The sequence below is a fragment of the Columba livia genome, chromosome 14, assembly GCF_036013475.1.
Source record: "Columba livia isolate bColLiv1 breed racing homer chromosome 14, bColLiv1.pat.W.v2, whole genome shotgun sequence".
Taxonomy (NCBI): domain Eukaryota; kingdom Metazoa; phylum Chordata; class Aves; order Columbiformes; family Columbidae; genus Columba; species Columba livia.
In genome coordinates, this window is record NC_088615.1 from 14,649,079 (window position 1) to 14,666,492 (window position 17,414).

General features: G+C 38.1%; 1 protein-coding gene across 16 annotated transcripts in view; it reads left to right on the top strand.

Annotated features, from left to right (window-relative positions):
• TENM2 (teneurin transmembrane protein 2) overlaps window positions 1–17,414 on the top strand; it is a 645,420-nt gene that overhangs the window by 413,046 nt on the left and 214,960 nt on the right. For all 16 annotated transcript variants that reach the window (XM_065030083.1, XM_065030081.1, XM_065030084.1 and 13 more), the window contains one exon: window positions 15,878–16,087. In XM_065030083.1, coding sequence (XP_064886155.1) covers window positions 15,878–16,087 — 210 coding nt within the window. The remainder of the gene's footprint in view (window positions 1–15,877; window positions 16,088–17,414) is intronic.

The following is a 17,414-nucleotide window of genomic DNA, read 5'->3' on the forward strand; positions in this document are numbered from 1 at the left end:
ACTTGATACCTTTAGCAAATTTCATCTGTTCACTGTGGCAAGTTAGCAAAGACAGAAGAAAATTGGCCACTGCTTAGATTATAATATTTTTAGATCAAGACTCCTTTTTAGTTTTGTGATGTGTAGTGAAAACAAGCTCCTTATCTGTCAATTAGATTTCGATGTACTGCAATAGAAGAAATCACTGAAACTCACTGTGTTATTACTGGTTTTCTCAGCACGTGATCACATACTGCACACCATCATTTGCAATCTAAAAACCTCCCGTGACAGAAAGATCTCCTAGTTCTATTTCTGTCGTTCTTCTTTGTCGAAATCATTTTATAAGCAGGTTTTTCTTCCTTGAGCATTTAGACCTCAAGCCTTCGGGTAATCTTCTCAATTAGTCCCTGGGGCTGTAGAGAGACAGGAAAGTGCAAATCTCTTAGCAGCTAAAATTGCAAGTTGAGGTTAAAATTACGGTTTTAAACAATCTGGTGTTGGGAGAAAAGAAAAAGTATGGAAACAGATAGAAATCCTGGAGTTTTGGCTATGGTAAGGATAGTGAAATATGTGATTGACTTCACAGAGAGAACTGTAACTAACTCTTCCTTTGCAACCAACTCTTCTTTTGTAACCCTCTGGCAGGTGATATATCAGGTTCTGTGTGCTGCTTCTCTCCATATCGATCCTGTCTGTCCTACTAACTTCATGTACATTCCCCTAAAATACATCAAATGTTGTGTTCAGTCTTTGTAGACCCCTGAAGATTTGGGGCACAGAGGACCAGGGGGGAAAAATATGCCAGTGAAAAAACAACCTTTGCTATGAGCAAAGTTGAACAGTTCGTAAGCAAACACAAGTGGTTTTGTTTGTTGTGTTTGGTTTCATTTTGAAGGAAATGTCTTTCCACTACATTGATAAGAGTCCAGCTGTAAACCTCCATTTCTGCAAGCACTCAGTAAGTTCCACAGAGCTGAGAGGACTGTAAACATACCATGCATGCCTTCACCAGGGGCACAATTTAGATTTGAATAAGCCCAGAGCTTTCTGAAGATTAAAATGGCTTTTTTTTTTTTTCCTTAAGGGATGTTTTAGATATGTGAGGTGAAATAAATGGAAAATGTCTTAATATGTAAGTGTTCTCTTGCCACTGAAAATTATAAAATAAAAGTTATGTAAGTGTTATTCTTTGTGCTTTAGTGTAGGAGGCATTTTTTTGAAGACTAGGCAAGAAAATCACCCATTGTCTTTTGTCATTAGTTAAGTCTAAACCAGGAATCTGGAATTATTTTACTTCCTTTATGATACTTTTTAATTGTGGGATACTGGCTATTGTTACTGAAGCGATATACTTACATGATGTTGGGATGAATCAGGCTGGTTTTTGACTTTTTTCTGTATTGAACTCTCTGTTTTGTTGGGCATTTTGGGGTTATTTGGGGGTTTTGTTACTTTGTTTTGTTTTTCCTCAGTGACATCAATATAAGGTAAAACAAACGTCTGCCTTTTCATGAGTCAGGAGATGGGTTTTTTTTTCTGAAAATAACTCAAAGGTCAGCTGTTGGTAGGGCTGGGGCACCACTTATCCCAATATGCATACACATGTACTTATGTATGTATGTACTTGTATGTGTTTGTATAATACCCATATCCATGGTATACACTTAACTCTGATATATTATGTGGCTTTTTTTTCCTGTTACTTGCAGCAACGTAGGAAGGATGTAAGGCAGATCCTTGCGTTGGGGACTACCTTGGCAGTGTTCTCTGCAGTAACCCCCTAGTGAAGATAAACAGCCAGAGGTTTTTGCTTCTTACGATGCTAATGTTCTCAAATGTTTAACATTTCTTCCTTTATCATTACACTAGTGCATTATTTATCCAAAAGACAGAGATATAGAACTCATTTGAGTTGTATCGTGCATTGTGTTGGCATAAGATAAGGATTTTTAAATGCCACGCAGGATAGGACTGGTGATTGTATATGCCTTATAATATACTTGCTTTATGTTTTAGTTGGTCTTTGACTCTCTTGTAGGTGTTTTATGTATTTTATCACATCAACTGTAGATTGAGAAGATATTAGAGTTCAAGGTACTGGCAAATGAGCAGGGACATACCTGCCATGAAATTTTACAAGGTGTTGACTACAGGCAAATTTGAGACTCCTAAATCAGGCGTCCTTTTAATAATCTAAGCTCCTTTTATACTTTTATGATAGTTGTAAATTGTTGACCAGAGAAGGAACTGAACATTTTTGTCTCTTTCAAAAGCCATTTGTTTCCTAGTGTATGTTTCTATATATATATATATATATTTATCTTCTAACATGTATCTCATATATGCACTAGAAAATAATATAAAATATGTTGTATGTGTATGCACTCTGGATCTTGGAAGGGGGAATGTGTGATAGCTTTGCATAATTTAAAATTAAAAACAGGAGGAACACGTGGTCTTCTTAGTAAGAACAGTAGCATAGCCACTTTGTTTGTCTCTTTGTTCTTAAAGGGGTAATGTCCACTGTTACTCTTACAAGATTATGACTTGTGGGAACTTAAGGGTTGACCCGACTTGCATTTTCTTTTGTTCCTGTTGTACATCATTTGATTTAGTGTATGTGGATCTAATAAATAACATGATTAAACTGAATAAATTGTTGTCAGTATGTATAGCTGTAGCACATAAATGCGTGCTTGAGGTATTTAATTGCTGCTGTAACTCAGGAGACAGTAGTTTTATACTCCATTGTAATAAATGATTATGTGGTTCATTTTGCAGTCCATGGTAAACATAAAACCTGAACCAGCATTCTGTACAGTAGAAAACTTACGTAGGTCTTATTTGTAAAACCAAGTCTAATTGTGCAGAAACAAGACAAAACGTTAGAAATGTTATTTGCTAATTGTTATGTATGATAAGTGTATGTTGTTTCAGTTATACACGAGGCAATATTCTTTATTGCAAAGGAAGCTATTTCTGCAGTATTTGTCCACTGCTTACAGGAGGTGCTGAAGTTAGATGTGATATGACTGGGGTGGCAGTGGGATCGTTTCATCTGGATGTTACAGGGGAGCTGTCAGTATATTTAACATAGGACCAAGTTTGTAGTTGGAATAACTTATTTTCTTCATAATGTTATTCGTGACATGCAATTATAAATACAGGAGTAGATCTTCTTACCTGAAAATTGCAGTGTGAATATTTGAAATCATGATCCTGAGTTAAGAAGTTCAGACAAGTTAGAAGTTGCTTTTCTGGTGTGGAGACCTGACTTCAAGCAAGGGTGAAAAAGAAGCCGTTACTTAAGTACTTTTTCATGTTCTCTGTCTCCATTGATAGACCGAATTTCTGATGGTGAAAGCATGTACAGTAATATTCAGTTCATCTTCCCTGACTGTTTTCTCCATAAGCCTTCGGCTGAGTTTAGTTATGACTTATGCCTTGAGCATGGCATTCGGGAAAAACAGAAAAAGTAGTATAAATGTAAATGTGAAAAGCTACAGCTCATTCTGTTTTTGAAATTGTTGGTGTGAAAAGAACTCAACGGTGTTTTATTTAAACAAGGTCTGCTTCAACCTTGATTGACTTGCAGTAAATTGCCTGGTACGAGAGGCAAAAGGAAGTGGATAGAAAAATGGCAATCAGCACCAAATGTTTCACATATTGATTGACAAGCACCAGAGATACGCCGGAGTAAGATAAATTGGCTAACAGAGCCCATCTTGACAGCTCCTGAGATGGGAAAATTGTTCCTGTTAATTTGCTGCTGGGACCTTGTCATTTATGGGGATATATATTTGAGTGCCTTCTAATGGTGTAAACAAACTTTGGATTCCTAAGTAGCGTATTTCAGATTTAGTTGTTTTAGTTCTCCTCTGTCCATGTATTTCTGAGCTGTAGTTGTAAAGTGCTTTAAGATGGAAAAGATGAGAGAAACTGTCATTATTTTAAAGATACAGTTCATGCTGAAAAACAGAATAGTACCTTCAGTCTGTTCTGTAGGCTGCTTGATTTTCAGTGGGGTTTTTGCTTTACCAAAAGGGGTGGAGCAGAGCCCATTTGTTTTAGGGGAAGAACGTGTATCTTTGTTCCTTCATTCTGACAACTTTAACTGTAACTATAATGAAAATATTTCTTACCTTTATAACATATTCTAATTTTGTGCTTGCAAATACCTTTTAATCAGGTCTTAGGTTTTATTAGTACTGCGGAGTGAAGCTCCCTTTTCCATGTACTAATTTTTCATGTCTACATTTTCTGCTCTTTAAAAGGAAAATTTCTCTTTTCAAATTCCTGTACTGTTCTCTCAGACTGTCAGTAATTAGGGTGTTGCACAGAAACGAGAAAATAGTTAATGGTCTGATAGGTGCTGTGTTGCAATCTGCCACTCAGGTTTTATTTTGGCTAAATCTTTTCACATCGAATGAAATTGAACATAAACCTCCTCACTTAAGAAATCATCATTTTTCAGCTTTTATGTAAGCAGAGTGAGGAGATTCCACTATTCATTTAAGGTATGGCCTACAAACAATAAATTATGTTTTCCTTTGTTTCTTTATTTGGTTCTACTTCCCCAACTCTGAACTAGAAATCAACTTTACAAGGGTGGCAACATTTCAAACTTTATTCAATACTGGGGATGAACAAAATTTTATCTGCACTTAAATTTCTCATTTGTAAGTGCTTCGGTAGGTTGTCCATAACCCTGTATTTGGGTACTTTTTGTATTTCATGCCTACTTCGGAAACAGTCAACTTTACCAGAAAACTGAGAGAGATTTTAAAGGGTTGAATATGTCTGGCTCCCTCTTGGTGATGGTATTTCCCTTCTCCCTTGGATGTGGAATTGCAGTTTAGCTCCAGCTGTATCCCCGGCGCAGTGGAGCATCCTGTACTTGGCTGACCAGCAGCAGCAGCCTGGTGTTCCCATCAGGAAAAGACCAGGGAGCCTCTCCCTGTGCAAAAGCTTTGTAGATCCTTAGGGTGAAATCTTCACTGTGCTTAAGGCAGAAATGTGATTTGCATTGACTTAGGGAGCTGAGATTTTTGCTGTGGTTTGCTATTAAGTGGTGCAATGTTCATTCTTGAAGCGGGATCTGTTACAGGGCCTGATAACTGCTTGTCAGGGCACACAAATGTTCAGTGTAAAATATCATAACCGTCTTTAACATTTGTACTACCTGTTAAATGTTTAAGAAAAAGAGAAGTTTAGCTGTCTGAAGATGCAGTAAGACACAGGGAAGTTAAATGCTGACACGCTTTTGTGCTTTGGAAAATCCCACCAGTGACATACGTGACTGGGAAGTCAAGCCTTTAGTTTCCTTGTACATCCAAAACTACTGCTAATGTCAGTACAGGCTGTGTAAGAAATGCAAGATTGGATCTTGAGAGGAGAAACCAGATGAGCAAGGAAAATGTAAATATCAAGATAATATCATGTAAATGTAAGTATCAGTATCAAGAGTAATGGAAGATTAATTCCCATCATACTGATACTTTCCTTACTGCACCTTAGTATCTCCCAGCGCTAAAACACAAACACCTCTAGAGTGTATCACAGCAGATGTTGAGCGCTAATTCAGAACTGCGTTCTGCACACATTAGAAAGAAAATATCAACACTGTATTCAAACTGTAGGTGTAACTAAGAAAAGCAGGCTTTAATGACCTTGGAGCAGAGTTAGCCAGAATATAGCACTGGCACTGCGTTAGATGGTAGAGCAGATTTTAAGATTTTTAAGATTATTTCTTGTTGTTGTTCATATTTTTTCACCAGAAATTAAAGCTGCCTTTTTAGCGGGTTGCATAGAGTTAATACAAACTCTAATCATTATCCAGCTCCCACTAGTTAGTAATATCTATGTATGACTTTCACAGAGTTTGTTAAATAATTACAGGTTGGAGTTTTCTCGTGTTTGTTCAAGATAGTGTTATTTATCCCACCTGTTAGTGACTCCAGGCACTTGAATCACTAAGTGTTGCAATGTTCCAGGAAATAAATTTCTCTAGTAGAAGTAAAGCCAACATCGTTCGGGGGATATAAAGTGGAGATGGCGCGAATGGTTGTTTAACAATATTTAGAATTTCAGTAAAATAAAGTGAAGTTAAACAGGAGGTGTTTGGATAGTGGAAACAAGTTCGTAGCACAGCACAGTGTGAACGTTTTGTGTCTCTAGAATAAAGATCAGATCAAGTCCTTGTAGTTTTATCTAAGGAGGTAGATTTCCTAGGGTGCCTCATAATTACCTACCTAGGACCTAATGACAGCCTTTTCTGTAGTGGATTTCCCTGGCATGAATGCTTAGCTGATAAGATTGATAAATACGGAAGTGTCTTTCTTGCCAGTTTTTAAAGCTCCACAATTCAGTCACATGTGATAATGGTTGTGAATCTTGTATTAATTTTTTTCCAAATACCCTCCTAATCTTAGAATGCTGGTTTTGTCCCACAAGGAACAGGCAGTTGATGAGTTAAGTTGTTGGTTATAGTTAGATCAGGAGGACCTTTTCTAAGGAAAGTAAGTTAATGCAAGTTCCTGGGAGTTATGCCCGTGTGGATTTGTCTGCTTCTCCGTGCTCTGATTTTACCGGCTACATCAGAGGTACAGTAATATTAGAGAAGACATTTTGACTTTGAGTGATGGAAAAAAATCATTGAAACAAATTACTGTTTTCCAGCTATGAAAGTACCAAACATATGCCAAGTAATCAGCTTGCGAGTGTAATAGGTTCACGAAGGAAAGGCGTTTTCTAATCTTATTCACTGATGTTTTTCCCAAGACAGCAACAGCTTTTATAAAATGAGGCTTATAACTTCTCATTACAGAATCTAATCTGCCCAAAAGACATTGAACAGCTGCAAAACCCTAACATCTTCTAGCTGTAAATTGTTTTTATTATTTATCTTTGTTTAACTAAAAAAGAAAGGGGCATCAGATGATTTAACAAGACAAGAATTAAGTGACATTAGCTTTTGACAGCAGCGAATTATTCCTTTACATACTGAATTGGTTTAGATAATTTTTAAGTCATGACTGTCTACTTATTTTTAATATCCAAATTCCATTAAACAGATATATTTTGTAGACGGATTGCTTAGGAAAATTAATTTAACTCTAACACTGGAAGTCAGAAGAGAAGTGATTGATTTCCAATTTAGTCTTATTCTTCTGCATATATTTTAGTAATGATAGTATCTTGCACCGGTACAGTGATTTTCATATCCAAGAATAACACGTGCAGTATTTCAGGAAATATTAACTACGTACAGAGGGTCAAATGGTTTAAGGAACATAAGAAAACTTGAACAAGCTTGTAGAATGGATTCATAATAAAAAATAGAGGCCAGGATGTGCTGCTGCTTATTGATTTGTCCCTTCTCTGTTATCTGTAGTTCTCAAACTGTATTCCTGGCTGTGCAGTAAATGGTTCTACTTCAGAGGACAGGAAAGAGGATATTAAATATGAATGTATTTTAACATTAGGTTTTGGGTTATTTTAACGGAACCTGGTTGCCATTTTTAATTTTTTCTTTTTTTTTTTTTTTTCTTTCCCCTAGCACATATAATACCTTATAAACAATTGCTTGTCCTGCCAGCAAAATTTAACTGGAACTGCAACAGTGCTAAACCAATGAGACTTTATGCCTTACTGTCATGAAGAATCTAGGAACATTTTGTTTTGTTTGGGATTTTCTTGATTTATTTCTGCCCCTGCTCACCACCCTGTAGGATTGCTTGGAAATGTAAATACAAATTGTAACATGTACATAAGAAGAAATAGCCTTGAGTTTTTGCCTTATTTTATCTGAACAACCTTTTACTTTCTAGGCTATTAAAATGTTATGCTTGCATAGGTAAGATCACGATTTCTAGGATTACGCTTTCTAAACAAATGCGCTATTTTGCTTGTACAATGTGAATTTAAGGATTTTTTCTAAACTCTTATTTTATGCCGCATCAGATCATCCTCTGTTACCGCCTTTCATATTTTCATAAAGGAGGTAGAGATTTTGGCAGGTACGCAATCATCTCTTCAGTGGCCTTTTCCTGAGGGCTTCAGTCCCCTTGGAGTTGATTTTGCTTTTTGACGTTTCACAGAAATGCTCTGGGGAGCCTGGGTGTGGTTGAGAGAAGAGTTAGTTCCATTGCCTGCTTGAGAGGGGAGGGAATGGATGCAGCTTGCACCGAGTTGGGATTCAGGCTTGTCTTTGGAGATCTTGCCAACCTAACTGCCTTCACACGCCCTGAACGCAGCAGGAGTTCACGTGTCAGCGCGGTGCTGGAGCTGCAGCTCCTGCTGCTCTGGGGAATTGCAACACCAACCTTTCAGTATTTCAACCGCCTCAAAATGAAAAAAACGCCAAAAAAATACAGGAGGGAAGACTTCAGGGCCCTAAGTGAAGTCCTTCGGAAGGATGGTATAACAAGCCCAGGGAGCAGAGTGGACAGTAGCCAACCCGTCACACATGCATCCACAAAGATGTGGTTGTGGACACAAACATCTCGCTCCACAAACACCTCCACCATTTCCGCCTTGGCCGGGCAGAAGCTGCGGTGTGTTGGTGCGGATGGCAGAGCTGGGCTCTCTGCGCCACACAGGCTCTGCTGCTCTGCTCGCAGGGACCTGCTGACCAGAGCTTGAAATCCTTTCTGTCTAATGGTACAAATTGCCTTTTGGAGCATGTTCTTGCCTATACTGTAGTTACTTTTTTTTTTTTTTTCCAAATTGTCTTCACTCTGTTCATTCGTTCCCTTGGATTTTGAGCTTTTTTGTGTAACAAAAGTCTTGAAAAAAACTAAGTAAGGCACATGGGGTGTTGTTCATTTTGTTCAATGGGAAAGATACAAAGCCATAGCACTGGTTTACCTTTGCTGATTTGCTGTTACGTACATCACAGATGATGACTTACTGTGTCTACATCTCTTTTTTGGTGTTCTCTTTTGAACGTTTCAAAGCCACCTTCTGTCTTACCCTGGTGCAATGAGACGATATTAACATCATCCTTAGTTGCCCTAACCATCCATTTTGATGCAGAGAAATATCTAAAAACATCAATAAACAGTTCTGTGCAGGAGTAACAACCCCACACTTTTAGGATGACCTTCTTTTCTCCTTTGGCTCTTATGAAATAGACTCTGTGAAAACGTCTTGCTTAGCTTGGCTGGTTTTGTTCATTTGTTGCTTTTGGAGAGACAGGAACTTCAGAACCACTGGAAGTACATTTCTTCAGTGATAACTCTGTCATCCAAATCCTGATTGATATCTTTCTTTTTTGCCGTTTTGAAGGTTGTTTGCCTTAAAGGGAAAAAATAAACAAACAAACCCCCACAAACACCAAACAAGAAGCATGCCACAGGAGTTCAGGCAACAGAAAGCAACTTGATGCTGAAGGAAATGATCACAAATTGTTAGATCTCTTTCTTTCTCTTTCTTGCAGACTTCATTTTTGGCTTTGTTTTGTCCTGTCAACTTGAAATGCAGCCTGATCAGTAAGGGGTTAAGTGTGTCCTCTTTGTGTCTGGATGAGCAGTGCTGCCTGCCCCATGAGGGATCTGCCAGGTGCTGCATCTCCTCTTTCTCCAGGGAGCTGGCGGTACCGGCTGCTCAGCGCTGGGGGACAATGACTTTCTCCCCTGAGAAAAGCTTTGCCGGCTGGGGCTCCACCCTGGCCTCCCCTGCGCTGAAGTACTAATGCCATTTTAGCTACAAAAATAAAAGATGCTGTTTTTACACAGAAAACGGGTGATTTTTCCTGTTGTCGCTTAACTGTAGTAATTTCATCAAATACAAAATATTTATAATCCTTATGCCAGTTATGACAATATCTCTTTAATTTATTAAATATGAATCTGCTTATGAGGGCCCGGCCCACTGGCAAGACATGCTTTGCACAAATATTTGAAGGACGGGATTTTTTTCCTGCAGAAAGCAGTTATTCTGGGCAGGAATAGCAGTCTGCTGAATGTGCCACACCTCAGGAGAGTTTCCCCTTTATCAGCTGCCTGCTTAGTTTATAATGCTTTGCACTGCAAAAACATGCATCTTACGTTATCTAGTTGTTTTGTGACACATTTAGCAACATTTCTCACTCTGAAGTGAACTTAACGCTGCCGACAATGTAGGTGCCTCAGTTTGGCTGACTGAGAAATGCCGTGGGAAGTGTCGGTGCTGGTACCCCCAGAGCCGGGTCCTGCTGCCCTCCCCACATCCATTCCCTTGGCTCTCCAGCTCTGAGCCTGGAGCGAGGGACACCAGGAGGGGAATATCAGATCCTTCCTCTTATCCCCTCTAGTTCACGTCCAGTCAATGCCATTACTGGATAACAGTCTTTGAATAGTTGTAGTAAATATGAGCAGCGCAGCAACTGCTGCTGCTGATTCTGTCTATCACAGAAGTCGCTAAGATAATTTTATAGGATTACTTTATATAGGTTCTAGACTTCGTATCCGTGTAACACGAATATCAGATTCAATCAGTAAATGTCAAAATCTTTATTGCCAATTAGATGTTTTGCAGTCTCTGTTTTGATGCCATCAGTTATGTATAAACAGCTCATCTCCTTCCACTTTTACTTCCCCAGCTTCCTGCGTTAATACTTGAATGCTATGACATCTTCCAAACAGTTGCTTCAGAAAGAACAGTTATCTGAAAGTTTCTCTTCTTTCTGCAGTCTAATATGTCGAGGATTGCACAGTGAGTTTTAGCTTGTGTGTATCTTTCCTATTGGAGTCCTGGCCCTTGGGAGCAGAGCTGTAGAAGAAAGACATAAGTGACTTTATTGATAGTAATATATGTGACTAACTGTAGTTATTACAGATCATTTATGTTTATTTGTTGCATGAACAACAGATACCCTAACTTAGAGAAGTACAAAATACCCTTAGAGAAGTTCAAAACAGTTATATCATAACCTCTTGATTGTGAAGATCACCAACTGTTTAAAGCTATTGTAACTTGATTTTGCTTATAAAAGCCTCCATACATAGGAAGATGCCTTCATAAATGTAATTTATCAATGAAGATATGCTGTCCAGGTAAATGAAATTCTCAGTGTGATATGCTGCAAATGATTTTTTGCTACACATGTGCTGACCTTAAAAGTGAGATTCTCCTGATAGGAAGAGCTTGAGAATTCCACTGCAGGTACAGTAAGCTTTGAGGTCCGTATTTACCATCTCTGGCATGCAGATATTTTCTCTGGAGAGAAGTTTTATGTTAAAATGGGTAACTTAGGAGTGTGGGATGGCAAGGAAAAGGTTGTCATCTTCACTCCTGGCAAAGTTAATGGTGGAATGGCTACTGAAGGAGTCTGGATTGATCCTTTAGACCTCTTAAAATAATGTTATTTTTTTGTATAGTATGTATATCTGTCTAAATGTGTGTAAGTAAATATATAAATATTTATACAAATACAATTATGTCTATGTTTTTGTTAGGTGGTAATATAATATTATATTACAGTTAGGTGAAATGTTACTTAACAACTCTTCAAGATGTATTTTGTAATGCGTATTTACGCAGAGACTGCTCATGAGTCAAAATTCTCAAATTCTGGGGGTTTTGTCATGTTTGTTCCCTGCTTCCTGTCATGCACCGTGGTGGAATATAGAGTCCTGGGTTTCACACACACACACGGGCTTTTATTCACCCGTCAAATTCCATTGGTCCTTTGCAGGAGAAGAAAGAAGGGGGACTATGGGAAGCGCATCTCAAAAATCCTTCAGTAACTGATAAGAAACCTGCTGGTTTTTGATGATGTCTCTTATTTATGTATATTAATGCTAGAAGTGATTGCAAGCAGCCCTTTTTCTTTTTTTTTATTTTTATTTTTTTCTCCTGGTGATGGGTTTTGGTCTTTTAGGCTAGCAGCGAGGAGACTCTCTTCCCAAACGTGTTATTGCTATTACAATGAACTGAACTCTTCTTAGTTGCCTTGGAAGTGTCTGGGCTGAGCCGGTCTGCTCTGTCACCCTGGTACCACGTTAAAGTGTGACCACACGTGGCACACTGACACAGGGGAGCCTGTGCCTTATTGAGCCTTTGGTGGGCTGTGCAGCTCTCCTTCACAAGGAGAATAAAGGAATTCCTCGCTCCTGTGTCTCACCTGCGTACTCAGCTTTTTTGCATGTTGTTGTGGATCTGTGGCATCATTACCAGCTACAAGTGTGGCACAATTTTTGAATGTTGATTCTATGGCAGATTTGAAGCCTTAGGGACTTATAATGTAGCAGTAATTGAGAAATGGTTTCGTAAAAGTTCCTGGGCTGATGAAGAAAGATGTGATTCTGGTTTAAAAAAAAAAAAAAAAAAGGCAATACTAAGTCTGTGCTGTCTGCTATGTTATCTTAGGTGAAAAAAGGAATATAAGTGATAAGATGGTAAAAAAGGCCACTGCAGAATGAGATGCCATGTGGCATAGAAACCCAAAGCTCTCCCAATTCAGAATGCCCTCCAGGACAGTTATCAGGGTTTTTCTTTTACTCTAAGTAGCAAGATAAGATAAATGACAGGAGAAATTAGGGGGTGGGGGCACGGAGGGGAAGAAAAGGGTTTTTTTGTTGTTGTTGTTCTTGTCTGCTTGCTTTCTTTTGAAAAATGCTTTACCAATACTGCATTGAGTATCTGTATGAGTATTTGCCATGCATGAGTATCTGCAGTATGACCATACATAGGAGCAGATAGTTGAAGAAATAACTAAGTTTTACTATTAAAATTGTAATATATCATCTTTTAGAATTTGGATTCCCCTTCTAGTATTTGTATCTGGTTTATGTTTCTTTGGGTAGATCACACAAGTACATTACTGCTGTCAATAGACTTAATTATCTATTACATAGGGTTTCTGTGAATGCACAAATAGATAAAAATCTTATTCATAGAAGCTTTATCACATTAATGTCTGAAGAGTAGAGCCAAAATGCATGAACTTTGGTTTACATGATGGATTTATCTTTTGAAAACAGCAGTGTAAGAGAATACTGATGTTGCCATACATCACAGTGTGTGTTATAATACTGTAAGGTATTGCACGTCCCTTTGTGAAGTGATGGAAATTTAGAACCATTTCAGGAGATTGGGGGTTTCCAAATCCAACTGTTAAGGTACCTGCAGACACATGAATGTGTCTGGCAAGAAGTTCAGGTTTATAAAACCTCCGAAGCTTTGACTGTTACTTTAAATGATACAGTAATACATTGAACTTATTTGACCAAGGTATTAATATTGAGTAGTATGAATTGAACCCATTACTGTTGACTTAAGAGTGCATAGTAACAAATAAATAGTATCTGTCATGCTCTTTACAGCCTAACTGCAGATGTTCAATTCTCTTTTGTAGTTTCACAATCATTCTTTCAACTACGGTAGTGCAGATAGTTACCCTTTAGATTCATTTCCTAGGACAACAAAGCTTAATAGTGTCTCTTTCTCTTCCTCTGCAGTAGTTTTTCAACTCACTTCCCACCAAATTTTGCAAAAGTTTGAGTGTCTTAAGCTATTCATGTGTGTTTCAGGGAGTGGGGTTGCAGAGCAATGCAGAGGGAAGCGGCTCTACTGGAGCCCCCCAACTGGAAAGGCTCTACTGGGAGTCTGATGTTTAGGAAATGCCAAAAATCAGCCTGACAGAAACATCAGGAATGTTCCCAACCACTAGAAGAAGTTCTGATCAAATTTGGCTGCTGCTTAGGAAATCTAACCAGGACAGTCTGGTGATAGGTTCTGTGGCTAGCACACATTTATGTTGGTCAATTAACATGTGCTTATGGACGAACCTCCCTCAGGAGCCAGTTTCCCACCAAAACAATGCAATGTTTTAACAACTTGATACCTTCTGTTTCCTCCAAGCTATAAACAAAGCTGTAGTAATTAGACATTCTACCTTGTCTTCAGGGATTTGGGCTGTATTATTTCATGGAAATAACAATGTGATTAGTTTTCTTGGCAAAACAATTCTTGGTTTTGTTTTGTGTTTGTTTTTTTTCTTTTAATTTCTCTCAAAGTATTTGGCAAAAACTTATTTAAATTTCTCTGAAATACCATGTGTAGTTTACACAGGAGGCAAAATCTTTTGCCCTTCATGTCACCAACTCACACATCCAACATTTTTATAATACAGAAGTATTTCTATATGATACAGTAAATGCAGATTTCAAAATTATAAGGTGCTTCTTTTAACTTCATAATGTTGAAGTAGAGCCAGAATACGTGAAAATGAAATGCACACAATGGGCACAGTGTCACATCCCTGTCTGAGGTGTGTCAAACCTCAGCCTCTCTGCTTGTTTCTAACACTGCGAAGAAATAATTAGAAACTGGTTTTGTTCAATCTCTTGCCTTGAATGTTTGGGATATTCACTGTAATATTTCATAAGAATAGCATAATCATGAATAATAACAGTAATTATTCCTGTCATCAATATTAGAATTATTTCCTAGTAAATGCAAGTCTACAATGAAAATATTCAATGCATATTGAATTTTCTCTAGCGTAAAAGACAGTAGTTGGGGGGTTACTGTGGAGTAGCTTAAACCCATTTCTCTTATATAACTTTGTCATTTAGTCTTATCATTGATTTATCCAGTGCTAAAAATATAATAATAATAAAAAAGCATAATAGTCACTTGCCTGTCTCCAGGTATTTATTTTAAACCTTTTGAAGATAAGCAAGTAGTTCATGCTATTTGCTGATACCCTGCAGTGAAAGTTTTATCATTTTCTGTGGGTTCCTGTGGTTGATTGCTGCTCCTCAATTAAAATTTATATGTGATAGATGGAGTTGTTTCTTTTTTTTTTTTTTTCCTTGATTTTCTTTTTTCCTCGTTTGGAATTTGATGTGTGAGTCTAGATAAATAAATTGTATAAACTTGAGTGTAATTCATAGAAAGTGAGGGGTTCTTGATTCCAAAAACGAAGATGTAAAGCCAGTGTGCGCTTGTTGTGCTACTGTTTCTTTAAGAGCAATGGAAATAAGGATGCACCATTTTGTGTAGTTTTGCTGTGTTTCAACATTTGTAGCTGGCGTGCAGCAGGTCTCTCTGCCTCACAGACTTTGGCTGTATCACAGAGGTCATATTTTCCTGTGTATAAATTATTCATGAACAATTTCTCCAGTGCACTAGATAAACTTGCAGAGATCAGAGTATGTGTTTCTCTTCTTACTCTCAACCCTACAAATGCTCATATTCTAATAGGCAATGAGAAAAAAAAAAAAAAACAAAAAAAAAAAAAAAAAAAAAAAAAGAAGAAGAAAGAAAAAACCAACCAACCCACCCTGTCTTCATCTGTGTGCATTGGATGGAATGGATGGATATAAACTTAGGAGAGGAAAGTTTATAAAAGCAAAGACTAAATAAGTGTGAATGGGTTTTTTTTTATTTACTTGATGCCCTTAGTTTAATTGACAAAAAATACATTGTTACAGTGGGCTGAGGTGTATCGCAGACATTAAGAGTGTGGTTTCAGGGTTGAAATTAATCTATCTGATGAGCTAGGCAGGAAATTCTGTCCCTGCAGCACCGTGCAGCAAGAAATGAGAGGGAACGGACAGGTAAGCTTAAGAATTTCCAACCCATATTCCAGCTTAGTCCATCTCTACAAATGGAATAATTCCTTTCCAGTCCTGTGGTCCCCTCTGCGTGCGGTGCCTCCATTCACCTGGCATCTGCCCACCTGATCCCCACAACCTGAGGCTCTGGAGAGATTTTTTGAATGAATTCACAACATAGCTACTCACGTGGTATAAAGGGACAGGCTCCTACCAGTGGACAGCTTTTGTAGCTCTGCACAGCAGTGTTCATATGTAACAAGGGGCAGTTACAGTGCAATTACTCGGCTGTTTGGGTTTTCTTCATTACACTCATTGCTGATCTTTGATCCCTCTGTCCTCTTTCCCAGGTCGTCCCATTCCACCTACATCCTCGTCTAGCCTTCTCCCATCTGCTCAGCTGCCCAGTTCTCATAATCCACCACCAGTTAGCTGCCAGATGCCATTGCTAGACAGCAACACGTCCCATCAAATCATGGACACCAATCCAGATGAGGAGTTCTCTCCTAACTCATATCTGCTAAGAGCGTGTTCAGGTCCACAGCAGACTTCCAGCAGTGGTAAGAAAATTGCAAACATATGAAGTTTGTTTGTGCCATGTTTGTGCTTGTTTTATGAGTGTTTTGTTTTCTTTTTTATTTGCAAATGTGTTTTTACATCACCAAAAAATTGAAAGGCTATGTGGGAACAAGTCAAACAAAAATCCTACTGCTTTATTTCAAGAAAACCTTTTTTGGAAATGCCATACATCATATATATTTTTCCTTCATTTTACTATAGTGAGCTTTTTTTGGTTTAGGAGTGCTATAAGTAGTGTAAAAAATATTATTGAATTCTTGTCATCAGTGGGTTTTATTTTTTAAAGTAGTTCTTGTGTTCCTTGATGGATCCTGTAGAAGAGAGATGTATGCACAAAGGTTCTTTGTTATACATAGGCTAGTCCAGTATCTCATGGAGATGATGAAGTTCTGTAGCTAAAAATGTGTGTTGCTTCCGCCATTCTATGTCTGTTCTTGTTTCAGGATCTGTCTGATTCTGCACTTCCAGTGTCACATTTAACTAACATACTGCTGTTATTCAGCACATGAATTCTTTTCTTTTAGACCACTTTTAAAACGTTACCAACTCTGCTATCAGTTATATAATCTGTAGTGCTTACGGTTTTCTTTCTTTCATTTTTCTTTTTTTTTTTGGTAACAGATGCTGACTTTTCATTTTGACAGCCAAAATCTGAGAAATGAAGATACAATCTCTTTCTGGAAATACAGGCAAAACAAAAGGCGGCTATTAGAGCTCCTTATTTTTTGCCTTTTTTCTTTTTGAACATAGATATCTATTGTGCAGTTCCTATCTGTTTAACTAAACACTGTAAGTTATATTTCATATGCAGTTTTTGATGTGCTCAAGGGTCACTCTATACTGTAAAAATACAGATCTGCACAGTATCAGAGATAGGAACTGTTGGCCTTTGTGGATCTGTACAATACACTTGAACGATACCTTTTAACTAGTGGCTGGTGGTGTATGTTGGCAGGGTAAGACAATGAGTAGAAGCTGCAACATAAGATTCAGAGTTGATATAAGGTAAAGCTTTTTCCCTAAGCGTTGAATTGGAACAGGTTGCCCAGAGATCCTGTGCAGTTGATGTCCTTGGAGGTTTTCAAGTACAGGCTGGTTAAAATCCTGAGCTACGTGGTCTGACCTCAGAGCTGCCTTTGCTTGGCAGGAGGCTGGCCTAGAGACCTCCTGGGGTTCCTTTCATCCTGAGTTATCCTTTAACCCTATGATCCATTCAGATATGTTAAAATATAATTACAGAAAGAAATAATAATTCAGAGATCGAGCATGCTTTCTTGGTACTTGAGGTTAGAGGGTGAAAAATATGAT